Source organism: Sebastes fasciatus, chromosome 20, assembly GCF_043250625.1.
Source record: "Sebastes fasciatus isolate fSebFas1 chromosome 20, fSebFas1.pri, whole genome shotgun sequence".
NCBI lineage: Eukaryota > Metazoa > Chordata > Actinopteri > Perciformes > Sebastidae > Sebastes > Sebastes fasciatus.
In genome coordinates, this window is record NC_133814.1 from 22,909,877 (window position 1) to 22,927,386 (window position 17,510).

Below are 17,510 nucleotides of genomic sequence, written 5' to 3' on the forward strand. Positions count from 1 at the left end.
GCAACGAGTTCACTTCCTGTTAAACATTAACAATTAATTAGTCAAACATTGCAACAGGAAAATTACAGATATACAAATTTATTTAATTGTTTATAAATGCTAAAATAGGGGAAAGGTAAAAAAAATAATTAATAAGAAAAACATTCATAAATGGAAAACTAATATAAACCTTTTCATTTCCGTTCTGTTGCTAGGGCAACAAGTTCACTTCCTGTTAGCTACTGCTTTAGCAAACATTGCAACAGGACAATTACAGATATACAGATTTATTTTTATTTATTTTTATTTATTTCGTTGTTTATAAATGCTAAAATAGAGGAAAAAGGGTCAAATAAATTAATACCAAAAACACTCATAAATTGAAACTAATATGGACCTTTTCATTTCCGTTCTGTTGCTAGGGCAACAAGTTCACTTCCTGTTAAACATTAACAATTAATTAGTCAAACATTGCAACAGGAAAATTACAGATATACAAATTTATTTAATTGTTTATAAATGCTAAAATAGGGGAAAGGTAAAAAAAAAATTAATAAGAAAAACATTCATAAATGGAAAACTAATATAAACCTCTTAATTTCCGTTCTGTTGCTAGGGCAACAAGTTCAAGTCCAAGTCCAAGTCCAAGTCCATGTCCATTCCTGAAACAGCAGCAGCTCCGGTTGTTCCTACCGGAGCCGCAGCGCCTCCTGCCGGTTCCTCCGGTCCCCGGTAGGAGGAGGAGCTCCTCACCGGGCTGCTTTATAAAACCGCCTCGATCCGAGAAAACGAAAACACTCCCTGAAGACAGACAGACAGCTGCCGAACACCAGCCAGGACTCCTCCGGTAAAACACCGAGCACACACAGACACAGAGAACCGTCACCGTTAAACACCGGAGAGCAGACCGAGCAGGTTGTTTACCGGGTTTCTGTCCGTTATAATAAAGATAAAGGAGGTTGGACTCTGCTGCTGTTGCTGCATCTGGATCTACACTGCATCGCATCTGCGCAGCAACAATCCGAAGAGGTCTGATTAAACGTCGCATCAGTGTTTTGTGATAAAATGCCGTTTTCCGTTAACGGCATCCTCTGCACGCTGGCTCTGCTGGTCCTGTGGAGGACGGAGGAGCTGGTTGAAGCCTGCAGCTGCGCTCCGGTGCATCCGCAACAGGCTTTCTGCAACGCCGATGTAGGTGAGTACAGAGCAACACTGTTGTTGTTGTTGTTGTTTACCTATAGCACCATGTTGCACCAGGCTCCTGATGCAGCTGCTCAGCCCGCCTCTGGTGCGCTCTCAATGGGCTCAGAGAAGCTGCTGCAAACCGCTGGAGAAGCCTGGAGGAGGTGGAGGTCCTCCTCAAGGCCATCATGGTTGCACTGCATCCAGGCTGCACACGCAGATACCATTGTCATATATATTTTGTCATGTCATGTTGACAACAATACAGCTCTAAAAATACCAAATTTGGGAAGTATAGGAATAAAAAAAATATGTTGTTTAGGTGTCATGGAGGCATGTGATGATGACACACACCCACTAACACACACACACACATGTTCATTTTGAAGTCATTATAACAAATAGATAGATAGATAGATATTAACTTTATTGATCCCGAGGGAAATTCAAGTTTCCAACATCACAGTTCCATAGTGCAAAACATGTTAGTAAAAATACTACCTCTCCATTGCACTATTGTATATTGTACACTGTATATTTGTATGTTTTATTGTTGTGTGTGTGTGTTCTGTAACTTTATTTAGAGAAGCCAAAGAAACATTTCCACTGAGGTGGTAAAGACTATCTATACTATCTGTCTATACATGAAGTACAAAAAACAAAGTTAACAGCAGTATCTGCATGCTTCTGACATATATATATATATATATATATATATATATATATATATAGTACTCTCATTTTTCACAATTATAGCAAACAAAAAACTTAAAATTGAACAAAAGAAATAATGTTTTAGGTACAGTGTATATATATATATATATATATATATATATATATAGATAGATAGATAGATAGATAGATAGTAACTTTATTGATCCCGAGGGAAATTCAAGTTTCCAGCATCACAGTTCCATAGTGCAAAAACATGTTAGTAAAAAGGCAGTAAAAAAAAATAATAGTGCAAAGTACAAAAAAGTATACCAGATATAAAAATACAAGGAGATGAAGAAAACTGTTAAAAAGAGTATAGTGCAGGGTAACTCCAGTAGCTTAGTCTAAAGTGCACTGGATTGCATGAACACTGGTGGCAAAGGACATTAAAGAGGGACACAAATACCCCACACCTCACCTCCATACCATTATTGACACACAGTACACCTGAACTGAATGGACTGTAATGCTGTGCAATAGATGGATAGATAGATAGATAGATAGATTGATATATAGTAACTTTATTGATCCCGAGGGAAATTCAAGTTTCCAGCATCACAGTTCCATAGTGCAAAAACATGTTAGTAAAAAGCCAGTAAAAAAGTTAGTAGTGCAAAGTACAAAAAAAAATATACCAGATATAAAAATACAAGGAGATGAAGAAAACTGTTAAAAGTGAATATAGTGCAGAGTAACAGCTGTGATACACGACTATTAAAAAAAGGGAATATAGTGCAGAAGAGACTGTTAAAAATGAGTATAGTGCATTATTATGTGTCCTGCAGACCATCCTCCTTTGTCCCCCCCCTCCCTAGAGAGGTGTTGTACAGTTTAATGGCTCGGGGGATAAAGGATTTCCTGAGTCTGTCTGTGGAGCAGCACAATAAGGAGCTAATATTAATAGTATAGGTAACTTTATGGTACTTCTGATTTCATTGTAATATCTCAGTGCAATCCTCTAAAAAAAAAAAAGCACAGTGTATGTGCACTATGTTTGTGTAATATACAGGAAGCAGTGTGGGACCATCACTGTACATAATGTCTCAGGTTCTGGAGAGCAGAGTGTGGCTTCACCCCTCAGCTGCTCCGGGAACGAAGCAGCGTCGCCTGGCTTTCGCAGGGCAACGTGGCACAAGAGAGGGAAAGAGACAAGGAGGGAAAGAGCAGAGAGGAGGACAAGGGATGGAGAATGTGAAGAGAAATATTTTTTGGGGGGTGAATCTAAAACCACAGAATATGTCACACCGCGTGCTTTCCTTTCCTCTCCTTTTTTCTTAAATTTCCGTTCCTGCCCTGTTTCTTCCTGTGAGGGGTGGTGCTGGGAGGAATTACAGGAATGCTGCTGGGGTTTTCCCAACTTTGCTCCGGTGTAACGCAGGGACACACACACTCACACAACTGCAGGCCTGTTGCCATGCATGGTGGACGCTCTCACACACACACACACACACTCACACACACATACTGGCTACAGATGACATCTGGCTGTCAGTTCAGGGTGTGTTTTTAGGAGGGAAAAGCAGTAAAAGTCACGGTCCAAGTTAAAATATGCATGGTATCCTTAAGAATGAGAAACTCCCCGACCACACTACTTAGGCTCCATCTCTTCTTCCTGTTTTTGACTAGGGATGTAAGAAAATATAGAAATACACACGAGTATTGCGATATTATACTTTGCGGTACTGTATCGATTCTCCAAAACGCTGTATTGATTTTTAAGTAACCCCTCAAAATCTGCCGGCCGCTATTCTGTCTTTCGGAGGTTGTAGCGGAATCCGCTCACCTAAGGAATCCATTGGTACCAACCATGTTATACTAGCTTGTCGCGAAGAACGCTAAGCAATGCTCCAAACTTAGGCCAAATTTTGGCGAGGAAAAACTGTCATGGTCATTTTCAAAGGGGTCCCTTGACCTCTGACCTCAAGATATGTGAATGAAAATGTGTTCTATGGGTACCCACGAGTCTCCCCTTTACAGACATGCCCACTTTATGATAATCAAATGAAGTGAACCCTACTTTTGACTAGTGCGGACCGATAAATCGTATTTTCATCGTCATCGCAATATGAACATGCGCGATAAACCCATCACTAAAGACTGTGATGATTGAGAAAAATCATTTATTTAGGGATGGTTACCAAAACCCATTATTAAACGGACCGTGGGGCTAAAGACCGTAACGTTAGTATTTGTTATCATGCTGTTTCCAGTGAGATATTATAGACTTTATATAGTGACTTTACTGTTGTAAACATAACTGTTGCTGCTCTAGAACCAACATTTAGCCGATATATTATAAATATTTGTGTATATATAGCTAATGTGCACACTTCAATATCGTCATTGCAATATTGAGCAATGGTATCGCACATCGCAGCTTTTCCTCATATCGTGCAGGCCTATTTTTGACTCCTTAAGCACACACATGCACGGCTGTGTGTGTGTGTGTGTGTGTGCGTGTGTTTGTGGATAAGATGAGTTTCTTTGTAATTTCACATTGCAAAATGACATCTTCCTCTATTTTCAGGTGTGACTCAACGTCTCGCTGAGCTGGCAGGACTTAGAGGAGAGGTGTATTTGTGTTTGGTGTGTTGTTTTTAAAGGGCGTATGAGTCAATATCAGAGGAGGGAGGATGCACGATATAAAGGCACAATGGTCTATGTCATTGTCCGGCGGTGGTTTCAGGGTGGACCTGAGGATGAAACTGTGGTTTTTGGTGGATCTGAAAACCCTCAATGTGCTGGGAGGAAGACCAGATAAGACCCTGCACAGACAGGACTGTATGAAGGAGAGTTGAAATGGGTTTTGCAGGCTTACAAGGAGCAGAGAATCAGAATAGAGTTGGTTGTCTGGTTGCCCAGAATGTTCATGTGGGCAACAACAAAGTGACTTTGTCAACCGATATGTGGTCTGACAATTTTGATATTTGTTTTGGAGAAATTGGATTCCCACTCGTTGCGTGCTCACACACCTACTGTACATGCAGGGACCGGCAGCGTATGTGTGTCACCTTCTGTTTTTCACGCTAAATGATGTTCCCGTTTAAGACCACAAGCCATTAAAATCTAGCAGTGTCATGCACTTACCACACAATCACACACTCTCTCACACACACACACACACACACACACACACACACGCATGCATGTGCAGACACAAACATCCTCTTTTTGTATAAATCTGTTTCCCACAAAGGGGAACTTCCCCGGCAGCCCTGCCCAGTCAGACTGTCCGGAGGCTGGGCGTTGTGGACGACCAGAGGCACCCTGCTGTCTGCAGGAGTGGACATGCAACAACACGTGCACACTGACTGTGCACGCCTCTATTTATAGAAATATATAGACATGTTTACTTCATGAAATGTACTTAACATTAGGGGTGTAAGAAAATATCGATATTAGGGCTGTCAACTGATTCAAAATATTTAAGCGCATGATTGTCCATAGTTAATCGCACATTTTTTATCTGACCTTAATGGGAGATTTGTCAAGTATTCAATACTCTTATCAACATGAGAGTGGACAAATATGCTGCTTTATGCAAATGTATGTATGTATGTATATATTTATTATTGGAAATCAATTAACAACACAAAACAATGACAACTATTGTCCAGAAACCCTCACAGGTACTGCATTTAGCATAAAACAATATGCTCCAATCACAACATGGCAAACTGCAGCCCAACAGGCAACAACAGCTGTCAGTGTGCTGACTTGACTATGACTTGCTCGAAACTGCATGTGATTATCACAAAGTACAATATCTGTAAAGGGGAGACTCGTGGGTATCCATAGAATCCATTTTCATTCGCATATCTGGAGGTCAGAGGTCAAGGGACCCCTTTGAAAATGGCCATGACAGTTTTTACCTGCCAAAATTTAGCGCGAGTTTGGAGCGTTATTGATCTCCTTTAAGTAATCCATAAATCAAAACTGAAATAACACTTTGAATTCAGAAAACTAAGGAACAAGTACGCACAATATGACAGTATTGGCCGATGATATTATCCTGTTGATGTGTTGATCTGACTCTTTATCACCGTGGTTGCTGTCATCATGAAGCCCTCACAAAGGATACCAAAGCTTTGCTGCACAGGACTTCATACAGATGTTGTTAGAGGTCACGAGGGCGGGTGTTTGAGGGCGTTTCGCCTCTGGTCAAATGACCGGTTAAACAGAGGGCCCACATACGTCTGGAGCTGGACAAACCACATCAGGGATGATTTGGTGGTCACTGGAGTATGAGAAAAGAAATGGATAGTCATGCGGTGGGATTGAATGGAGGGGGGGCACTTAGGATGTGGTGTGTGTTCATACGGGGTTTGCATGGAAAACATTGCGTAGTGCAACTGATACGCATGTATAAGTCATTAAGCGTGGTCCTGGTCGGGAGGGTAGCGGAGTGGTAGAAATATGGGTCAGTCGGTGGTTTATGGAGGGGGCTCCTGGCTGCTGATTGACTGCTGCTGATCAGGTGACCTTTAGGATCAATCTGCGGTGAATATCATCCGCCTGCGGGCCTCCTGGTAGTCGTGCTGTTTTAGCATCACGCTGTGTAGTCTGCCGCCTCCGCAAACATGCTGTTTAGACTGCACAGGGTGATCCGCTCTGGCTTTATTGCAGGGGGGGAACTGGGAAGTAAACATGTCTGCAACACCAAGGTAGACAGATATACGCTCCCATAATAACAATCCAGTGTGAACAACAGGGTGATTTCCCCTCAGTATTGTGTCCTGCTGCTGATTCTTTGCTCATTAGTTTGTGGCTCAGAATGAGGTCAGGAAATGAGAGCGGAAAAACTGAGAGGAATGCAGGAGAGAGTGCCAGCCAGGTATACTGCTGCTGTGTGTGTGTGTGTGTATGTGTGTGTGTGTTTATGTGTGTATTCTGGCTGCTGCTGCACATTTGCATAAACATCAGTGGAACTAACATGTAGAAGTTTGCTTGTAAGGAACGAGGATTGGTTTCTCTCAAGCACTGATAAATGTCTTTATAAAGGCAGTTATCTGTGCTGATAGCTGATCATCAAGTCTTTTATCTCCTCTGTCTCTTTTATTATCAATGATTCAAACATTCAGGTAGGCATTTATCCAAATTACGTATATGGGTGTTTCTGCAACTGCAGGCCTTCCCAACGGAAGTCAGACGGCGGCTGGTGGTACCACGGTTTTGCACTCTGCAGCTCACGTTACCGCAGTTTCACAAGCGTGTTGCAGAACTACAGTGACCTTCATGTAACGTAAAAACATGAGGCTCTCTCTAGAGTCAGTGTTTGGTTTGTCTGTTTTGGGCTACTGTAGAAACATGGCGGACTGCTTGACCCGCTCCCTCTGTAGATATGAAGGACTCATTCTAAGCTAACGAAAGCACAACGATTCTTAGTTTCAGGTTATTTTACACTAATGAAAACATAGTTATGAATATTATATTACATTCCTGCTAATAGATCCCCCGAAATGCTACACGCTGTTCCTTTAAACCTGCATTAATTGATTTGATTTTTGGCCAACTGTGGGCAGCGGTTCAAGCTTTAAACACAATGTTGACATATTATCACCTTATACCGTTGATGATACAAACAGCTGCCTGTTTATGCAGCCAGCTTGGAGGTTTTGGAGCCGTGTTTGTGGCCACCCGATGAATGTTAGTCCAATATTCAGGGCCGGCTTATGCTGGAAAAGAACTGGTTCATACAACAAAGTGTTTATAGTTCGGCCAAAGGCGGTAGTGAAAAGCCAGCCGCCGTAGACCTCAATAGATTCAGTTAAGAATTTAGTTTCAATATGTTTTATAGTGGAGGTGATCCCCCTTACTTTAAAGGAAGACCACCTCCACTAATATTGAGCATTATTACACTTGGAAAATAAAACAAATGCCATACATTTAAGCATTGTACCTATTGTTTAGGCTGTCATCTGCTAACTTAATTGATCACAGGATGAGACGAGTCAGGATGTGGATGGATTTACCACCTCGGCTAAATGATTGTTGTTGAGGGAAAGTGCCATGGAAGTTCATTTTTCGGTGCATAATATTATAATTTTAGTCGTATATTGTTTTTCTGTCATTGTGTCTTTGCATTTACTGCATTATGTTACCCGCTTGCTAAATTGTTAGCCTCTGTGGCTTCTAGACGCCGACAGTAACGTTAATATTGCCGTTTGCTTAGCAACGGTGTTCTCACGACTTAACCACTTGAACGGCAAGCATATCGTGTACACGACTTCCCATGTTGTAAACACGAGCTCACGGGTTTCATGTTATTGTAAAATTAACATTTTTCAGTTATGGTTTAATTGTGAACAAAACAAGCCATTCCACTCTGGGAAAATTAACTTTTTTCTGACATTTTATAGACTAAACGATTTAATAGTAGTGGTCGTAGTTACATGTGCAGAAAAGCATCTTGGACCAGGAGGGGAGAATGAAAAAGGGAAAAGGAAGTATCGAGGGAAAGGAGCAGAAGAGACGTTATTAACTCTGGGAGCCATGAACCCCCATATTTGTGTCTGCTCCAAGTCATAAACTGAACCCAGGGGTGTAAGAGCAACAGCAGTCTACTGTGTGTGTGTGTGTTTATCTATGTGTACGTGTCCTCTGTTCCTGCTTATTTTATGTTTTTTTTTTTCTCTATTGCTCATATTTTCCATTCTGAATAAATGCCCTAAGCATAGCTGAAGCTTGATGTAGTCAGTTAGGCTGTTAAAACACACAACACACAACACACACACACACACGGTGAGAAACATGCCTCTAGCTCTCTCTCTCTCTTTTTCTCTCTCTCTGCATATCAACTTTCAGGTTGTACTCTTATTCCTTAATTCTGCTCCGTTGACGGTTTCCTGGTCATGTTTGGAAGCAGGAAGCTTCGTGCTTCAGGCCAAGAAGTCAGTTTATGTGTCTGGCCCCCATGCAGTTTTGGACCTAATGGGAACCCTTATAGTACATGTCCACAGGGGCGTTTTTTTCGCGAGGGATCGCCTCGCTTACCAGCATTGGACGCTTGATGGGCCGCCACTAGACACAAGGCACTCGGTACCTGATTGGACGAACGCTTTCCCTCGTAGGCTGCTGCTCCCAGCTTTCAAACCGGAACCAACAAACCGGAACCAAGTTTCTAAACGGATCGTTTAGAAACTTTCTTCTCTTATATCACGAAAATAGTTCACCGAAATGTGTTTCTGAAAACATTTTATGCGAGAAATAATCCATGCAGTTGCTGAATCTGTCGTTATTTTAGATTGACAGCGAGTCGCATCGGAGGCCTGTGATTTGCATAAAGTAGACTAGACCTCAACTTTATGCAAATGAGGAGCAGCCAACGTGACGCCCCATCTCTCGAAACATGCTACCAGAATGCATTACACGGTTGCTTCCATAGACGATGAATGGAAAGGATGGAGGCTGTGGACGTGTACCATTAGTTGGGATTTCATTGCTGTCGATCTGAATGTGCACATGAGACTTGAGGCAGCTGTGGAAGTTGTTTTGGTTGTAAATCTGCCCTTTTGTTAGCCTGGGATGTGATGAACAAGAATGGGATGCTTCAATATTAACACCTTTCAGTGCACTCATGTCATGACGTTGGGATCTTTAGAGCAGGAATGATACCATTGTTGAAAACACTGTTGAACAGAAACATGTAGGTGTCCTCAAAAAAGCCATCAATTTGACTTTAATCCATTTTAAATACACACTCATCTGTGTTTACTATCTACGCCAGGTATGGTACCTTCAAATGAAACTCGTGAGCTAGATGGCGGAACACACAAAGCGGTCGCCAGATTCGTTTATAGAATAGTGACACTGTTTCAAAACATATCGTTGGCATTTCCGTTCTTCAGTTTCTTGTAAGTTATCGGCTGACCTATACGCTGAAACTGATATGTCTGCACTGAGTCGATATCGTTCAGGCTCTAGTCCTTTCACATGAACAGCCTTGGTCCACAATATGAGAACACTGTGTTCACATATCTGGTTGCTTACGGCAGCACTCTCTCTGCATCATTTTATTGGAAATGTGTTTTTCGCATTTACTGTCTGTCTTTTGATGGTGGGATCATGTAACGCTGATGCCGTGTTCCTCCGTTTCCCCCAACAGTGATCCGAGCGAAGGTGGTGGGAGAGAGAGAGGTGGATTCTGGGAACGATGTCTACGGGAACCCCATCAAGAGGATCCAGTATGAGATCAAACAGATCAAGGTATGACGACACTGATTGAATTTGAATCCTTAACTTGAAGAGTATCCACTAGATGTATTTTGATGCTCAGACTTTGACTCCTTCATTCTGACCTTTAACCCCGCTCGCTGTGGTTTTTGTTCCAGATGTTCAAAGGGCCTAACCAGGACATCGAGTCTATCTTCACTGCTCCTGTGTCCGCTGTCTGTGGCGTTACCCTGGATGTCGCCGGCAAGAAGGAGTACTTGATCTCAGGTGTGTGTTCTACTTATGTGATTTTATATCTGCTTTGTTTCTGGAGAGATTTATTTCATCCATACACAAACAGAATATATTGATATATTGTGTTAATTAGTGAGTTTTAGAGGTGCTGGTAGGTGGATTTTGTTACCTTTGGACAGAGCCAGGCCAGCTGTTTCCCTGTTTTCCAGCTACTTTATTGTAGATTGGCATTAAATTTTAACAACCGCAACTATTTAAGAACTTTTATCTCGTAAAATACCAAATATTTGTTAATTTGCTCCTCTCTGTCTTATATCTTTGATAATAATATTTGACTGTTAGTTACTTTGGGCTCTGTTAACTTCTAATGGGCAGTTTAAGATTCAACCTACAAACAGAAATTGAAAGAATAAAAAGACAGACAGACAGGAAACAAACAGATAATCAGATATGGACCTCCAGGTGTAAACAGCCGGGCAGACTAACTAACGGGCCCTTTAGTGTGTAGGAGGAGTAACTGTGGATGTTATTATGGGTAATGACATGCTGCTGACTAAACCCTGTGGAGACTGGGAGTGACCTTGTCTGTGAGCTCCTGAGAGTTGTAAATGGACGTACTATTGTAGATCTTATTCATCCTGCCCAAGGTGATGGTGACCGTGAGATGACAATAACATATGTTACTCCACAAGATAACAGCCTGAAGGGAGCATTTTCTAGTTGGCTGGATGTATTGTGACTTAGTGACCGTCTGTGACTTTGTTTTCTAATTTACTTTCACAGATGTAACACATTAGTTGAGCTACTTTTGTCATTTTTCTAGACCAGTAACCTTAAACCTTAAGCAGAGGGGTCGCTCCATAGTGATGGATCAACAGAGAATTATCTCTGTAATCCCCCTCAGTTTTACAGAGCTTTATAACAAATTTCAGCTCATTGTTTTGCTTTTCCAAGCTGCGACTTTTGTTTTGGTTCACTGTCAACGCTCTCGTCACGTAATTTTTGGTAGCTGTTTACAGGGAAAAATCCACCGTACACTACCAGCTCAGGAACAAACAGCACACAGGCACATTTAGCGACTAGCTGGTGAACATGATGGAGCATTTAGCAGCTAAAGAGACAGATTATTGGACTTCATCAAGTGGACAGAACCACAACTCCACATGAATAACAATGTTGCTCTTTAACTGCTGGATGTGTAAATTGTAGGGCTGTCAATCGATTCATATATTTAATCGCAAATTAATCACACATTTGTTATCTGTTCACCTTAAAGGGAGATTTGTCAAGTATTTAATACTCTTATCAACATGAGAGTGGGCAAATATGCTGCTTTGTGCAAATGAATGTATATATTTATTATTGGAAATCAATTAACAACACGAAACGAGGACAAATATAGTCCAGAAACCCTCACAGGTACTGCATTTAGCATAAAACAATATGCTCAAATCATAACATGGCAAACTGCAGCCCAACAGGCAACAACAGCTGTCAGTGTGTCAGTGTGCTGACTTGACTATGATTTGCCCCAAACTGCATGTGATTATCATAAAGTCTGTAAAGGGGAGACTCGTGGGTACCCATAGAACCCATTTTCATTCACATATCTGAAGGTCAAAGGTCAGACGACCCCTTTGAAAATGGCCATGCCAGTTTTCCTCGCCAATATTGAGCGTAGATTTGTAGTGTAATGCGTTAAAGAAATTAGTGGCGTTAAAACAATTTTGTTGACAGCCCTAGTCCGAAGGTAAAAAAATCTGTCTACCAGGACCTCTAAAGTTCAATAATTAATACATTATATGTTGTTTGTTTAATCCATTCAAGTGTAAAAAGTGTAAAAACAGCAATTTTAGCGTTTTACGGGGAGTTATGTGCCCAACGAGTTACTCTGACACGCCAAGAAATAGTTCAGCACGTTTTTCCACTTTGGTTTTGTTCGAGTTAAATAACTTGTAAATTGAAGAGCTTTAAAGGTGCTGGTAGGTGGATTTTGTTACCTTTGGATGGAGCCAGGCTAGCTGTTTCCCCCTGTTTCCAGTCTTTATGCTAAGCTAGGCTAAGGTCACCAGCTGCTGGCTGTAGCCTAATATTTAACAAACGAATATGAGAGTGGTATCAATCTTCTCATCCATCTCTTTACCGGAGTATTGGCTGGTATTGTGACTGAAAGCAGCAGACTGAGACATAGTACAGCGAGTAGAGGAGACACAGAGGATGATGATGTCATGCGTGCTCTGGTTTCCCCATCGCAGACAGAGATGCACCCGCAAACACTCGGCCCTAATTACAGAGAGTTGTAAGAGGAGGAACTGCTGAAGCCAGCGTTTCCTCTCTCTCTCTCAGACTGCAGTGGGAAAGTGGGACGGTTAACTTTCTGCAGACCGGGGCATCTTTTAAAACGATTCATCCTTCCTCCAGTTCGAAGGGTTAACAGCTGGAGGAGGTCCAATGAAACGTGAGTCAGTCCTCGTCTGCGAAGGACGGACGGCGCTGTAAAGACTTCAACATGTTGAGAGTTGCTCTGCAGACAGATAGCGGTGAAGTGAGGAGGAGTCAGCAGAACTCAAGTTGAAATATCTTCTTGTTTTGACTGGTGCCACTCGTGCGTGAAACATAAACACCAGTTTTTCACTCAGGAGGTCTCTGTTGATGCCTGCAGGCTCCCGTCTGAATAGTAACAGATTTTTATCACCTGTGAATCTGTTGTCTCATAGTTTGTGACCTTTTTGTCCGATGATGATGCATGTAAGATCTTGTTATGTCTGCAGTTTCTGTAATTGCGAAGCTTTATCGCCGTTTTGTTCTTTCGCAGGCAAGGCCGAGGCCGACGGAAGCATGCATGTAACCCTGTGTGATTACATCATGCCCTGGGACTCCTTGAGCAACACCCAGAAGAAGGGCCTGACCCAGCGCTACCAGATGGGCTGTGAATGCAAGGTAAGGCAGTGGAGGACTGTCTGTGTGTTATGTAATATGGTTTATCTCCCCTACAATACCAGACAGAAACAGACCAGACGAGATGAGACGTGAGCCACAACAACAAACATCAGAGCAGTGAGCCAGGAAACAGAGATATTGATTAGTTGATTTCAATTAGATGACAGTGGGCATCACAGTCCTGCTTGGTTAAATAACGGCACTAACATAGGGAGTTTGCATTGAGTTACATTGTAATGCGTTCAAGCTGATTGAGCCGCCATGTTTGTACCAAGGTAGTTCTCCTACACGCTTGACACATGGTAGAAGTTTCAGTTGGGTATTTTTACCGTTATCGTGTTGGTTCTAGTATTGAACATTTTCACATAATACTCAGCCCTAACTGTATATTTCTAATACAGCGGTCTCATAACATGACTCAGCAGATTGTGCACACAGTATATGGATATTGTTCTGTGTCTCTGCAGATCGTGCGTTGCCCCTCTTTGCCCTGCGAGATCTCGGCTCCTGAGGAGTGTCTGTGGACGGACCTGATGATCGAGAAGCAGGTGCACGGACGCCAGGCCAACCACTACGCCTGCGTCAAGAGGGCGGACGGCTCCTGCTCCTGGTACCGCGGCGTTGCGTCGCCCAAGAAGGAGTTCCTGGATGCCGATGACCCTTAAGTCGCGTGTCATGCCTGACTGCCCACTGCACAGCCTGGCTGGAAAAATAAATGTATACGATTCCATTGAAATTTAAGACAACAACATCAGGCAACGTGATTTTTGATAAAATAGGTAAAGCTAATGTGACTGAAATTACCTGCTGGTCTGAAAACAACCTTCAGCTTCTCTTTGTATTTGTTGTCCGTGATCATTTCAGTCGGAGGAAGCAACACGAGGAGGCTCAGAGGTTGTTCTCAGACACGGCGACTCTGTAAAAAAACAATCAAATAGCATCATGAGACATAGACTGGTCAAGTGATGATGTAACTTCCTCCTGAGGCTGGCGTCAGGAGGATATAAATTCTCGGCGAGACAGAGCACTTCGTGCCCCGCAAAGCGCTTTAACAGCTCTGCTCTCCGACTCCACCAACCAATCCCTCCGATCTACGGACGATCATTCGTTACCCATCGTGTTTCTACTTTTTATTACCTCATTCTCCGTTTTATTCCAAAGCCAAAATTCCAAGTTGCCTTTCTTTTAAATGATTGTCTCGCTCTCTCCGAACGCTATTAGTTACTGCTTCTGTCATCTTTCTCTGCTGGGAGCTGTTTTGGTGACGTCGGACGCCCACGACATGCTTTAACTGTCTTTTTAAAACGCGTCATCGTGCATGGCTGATCTTTTCTGGTTTCATTCGGTGAAAATCTTTTCTCTTGTGGCGATTTTTTTTAACTGAAGCCTGTGACCGTCGCAGGCCTCACTGGACCAGTCTATGCTGTGTAAAGATGAGCGCTCTAAATTTAAACCTGCTCATGAGGTAAAACACCTCCTCATCGCCCCAACAGTCCAATCAGAAACATCCCAAATTTTCTCTTCCTCCTCTCGTCTTCACCCCCCTCTCCCTTGTCATCCCCACTATGTAGCTGTACAGTACCTATGCATATACTTTTGTTGTTACTTGATGATTATTATTTACTGCATTAGAACTAGATTTGCACTTTTTGAGGATGAGTTCCAGTAAAGACAAGAGCCTGAACACTTTGATGTGACAGTTATTATAGTTCGCCCAGACCGACAGATCCACCTCAGGTGCAGATTTCTCCTGTTTTGCGTGCTTTTGGTGATCCATATTCACAAATTTATTCTTGCTATCTTTGTCATAACAGATAAAATAGTACTTGCAACGGAAGAAAAAAATAGTGGCGTGTGAGAGGTTCGGATATAAGGGATCTTTTTGCAGACTTTATGTGTGAAAGGGAAACAAAAAGAGCTTTGTTGGCTGTTATTTCAGTGTCTTTGTATTATCTGTTGATTGTAAAATGCCAACAGCAGTTTCATGATTTGCCAGTATATTCTCGCAGACGGTTAATTTCATGAGTAATCTTTACATGCTTAGCTTTTAACTCGTCTTTCCCGCTCCTTCCAGTTATTAATGAAAGCTTTATCGCTGTCATAGAAAGCAAGTTACTCAATCGGAAGTTTACAGTGCTGTTTTATACACCTCGAGCTACATTAACAAAAAAAATATATATATGATGGAGTATTAGAGGCATAATTTAAAAGTAAACTCTTTCCATTTTCCCATTACTTTGTATTTTTTCAGTGTTATTATTATAATACCTGTCATGATTTTTTTGTGTGTTTTCGCTGTCTTTGTCTACGATGTCTGTAGCTGTAGTGTCGAGGTGAGAAGGTCCTCTTGCGCTGGAGTAACGTGAGAGTGAGAGAGATTAATCCTTTTTGGAGAGGTGTAGAGAAATGAGAAATGGGTACCTTGTGTGAATAGAGGACTGTGCATGTGTTTGATGCTTTATGTAAGTCCGGGCGAAGGACAAAATATTCAGTATTATCAAATAAAAACCACACGTTTGAAAGAATAAACGCTGCTTGTGTGAGGTTTTTTTGGGTGTTTGTGATGCAGGCTAAAAAGTACGGAGGCTCAAAGTGTTGAAAAAGAGGAAATAAATGCAGTAAGATGTTATGAAACAAACTGTAAACCGGATTACTCCAGTTTCATTCCAGCAGTTTTATTTCAAAATGTCATATGTTCTTATTTTACAACGCTATTTTCCCAATAACCATTTTATGGTGTGGTGAAATAGAAACAGGCATTTTGAAGTAAACACCTCTGGATTTAAAAATAAGATGACTAATCTGGTTTACAGTCATGCTAGCAGCTCTGTGAGTGTACTTTGGTACAGTGAGCTAAATGCTAACATCAGAATGCGAACATGCTCACAAAGACAACAACATGTTGATGTTTAGCAGGAATAATGTTTACCACCCTCTTAGTTTAGCTGGTTAGCATGCTTGCTAATTAGTACTAAAAACTAAGCTGTTAGGTGATCAACCATGTGGATCGATGATAAAAACCTGCTAGTGGGTGTAGCAGGCACTTTCTGACCCACATCTATGAGGCTGATAACTGCCATTTAATGGGCTGATAACATTGAAACCGGGTGGTGACAGCTGAGGATGATGGGACTGTCATTAGTTTTGCAGGCATTTCGTCATAAATCAAAGTAATTTGTAAAAAAAAAAGACATTTTGACTCACTAGAGGAAATGTTAAAGATCACCAAAGTTATTACAATTCATCTTGAGGGAATCATGAATGTCTGAACCAAATTTCATGACAAAACATCCAATAGTTGTTGAGATATCTCAGTCTCGACCAGCTAAAAATGACTACGGTAAACTCTGTTATTGTGGAAAGAAGAAGTATGAAATAACAGCATATTAATGAGCTGAAAAAATATTGCATTATTCCATGTTTTCATGTTCTCTGTGTAGTTATTTATATTATTATGTATTTCCCAATGTCTTATTTATTGACTTTAAATCTATAAAACCAGTTTCCTAGTTTCTATAATTAGTGTCTCCTTAAAACTACACACCGAAGTCTAAATTTAACCTCAAAACATTTGTGTTTTGGTATGTTCAGCAGTCAAACTTGGCCTTCATTTGGCGGCTGTTGATTTCCCACCAAGGTCGTCGGTGTGTGTGTGAGGGACGTATACTTCACAGCGGAGGGAGGCTGTGTGTGTGTGTGTCAGATACTCCTAAATAGATGTGGTAATCGACTCAACTAGGAAAATATTTGAGAAATGTGCAGGCAGAGCCCAGACCGGGCGGGTTTGTCATCTCTGTTCATTCTCTGCTCAATAATGTCAAACAGGATTGTAATAATCATCCGGTGTCAGAGGGGATTTCACTTCTTCCTCCACTCAGAGGTCAGCGTGTCTGAGGGAGGGTGTGAATTCAACTATAAGTAGGTGAAGTAGGCTGATGCAGGATGTACATGACTGTCACTACAGTTGCTTTTGACTTCTCCCTTTGTGTTTGAAACCCGGTTAGGTAACCCCTTGTGTACATGAGGTTGGTTAATTGTTGCTGCAACCTCCGATTTGCAATCCTGGTTACCAAAGACGGAGAGGACAAACAGGAAGAGACACAGAGTTCATACCGAAGTTCTCGTCCAAACAAGAACAAATAAACGTGAAGAAATGAATTATGAATCAAAGAAAGACTAAAACCTTTACAACATGTTGTTGACATGAGGCAACAGAACATCTTTTGACTCATCCTCCCACGCATAAATATTTCACTTTTTACTCATTGTTTTATCTGAGGATATTTTTC

At 41.6% G+C, this 17,510-nt stretch overlaps 1 protein-coding gene across 1 annotated transcript; it reads left to right on the forward strand.

Annotated features, from left to right (window-relative positions):
- The first annotated feature begins 710 nt into the window (after nt 1-710).
- Nucleotides 711-15,750, forward strand: timp2a (TIMP metallopeptidase inhibitor 2a). Its single transcript, XM_074620080.1, has 5 exons — nt 711-1,174; nt 9,980-10,080; nt 10,206-10,314; nt 13,097-13,221; nt 13,689-15,750. Exons 1-5 carry the CDS (start codon nt 1,045-1,047, stop codon nt 13,884-13,886), a joined length of 663 nt encoding a protein of 220 aa, XP_074476181.1. The 5' UTR covers nt 711-1,044; the 3' UTR covers nt 13,887-15,750.
- The last annotated feature ends 1,760 nt before the right edge of the window (nt 15,751-17,510 follow it).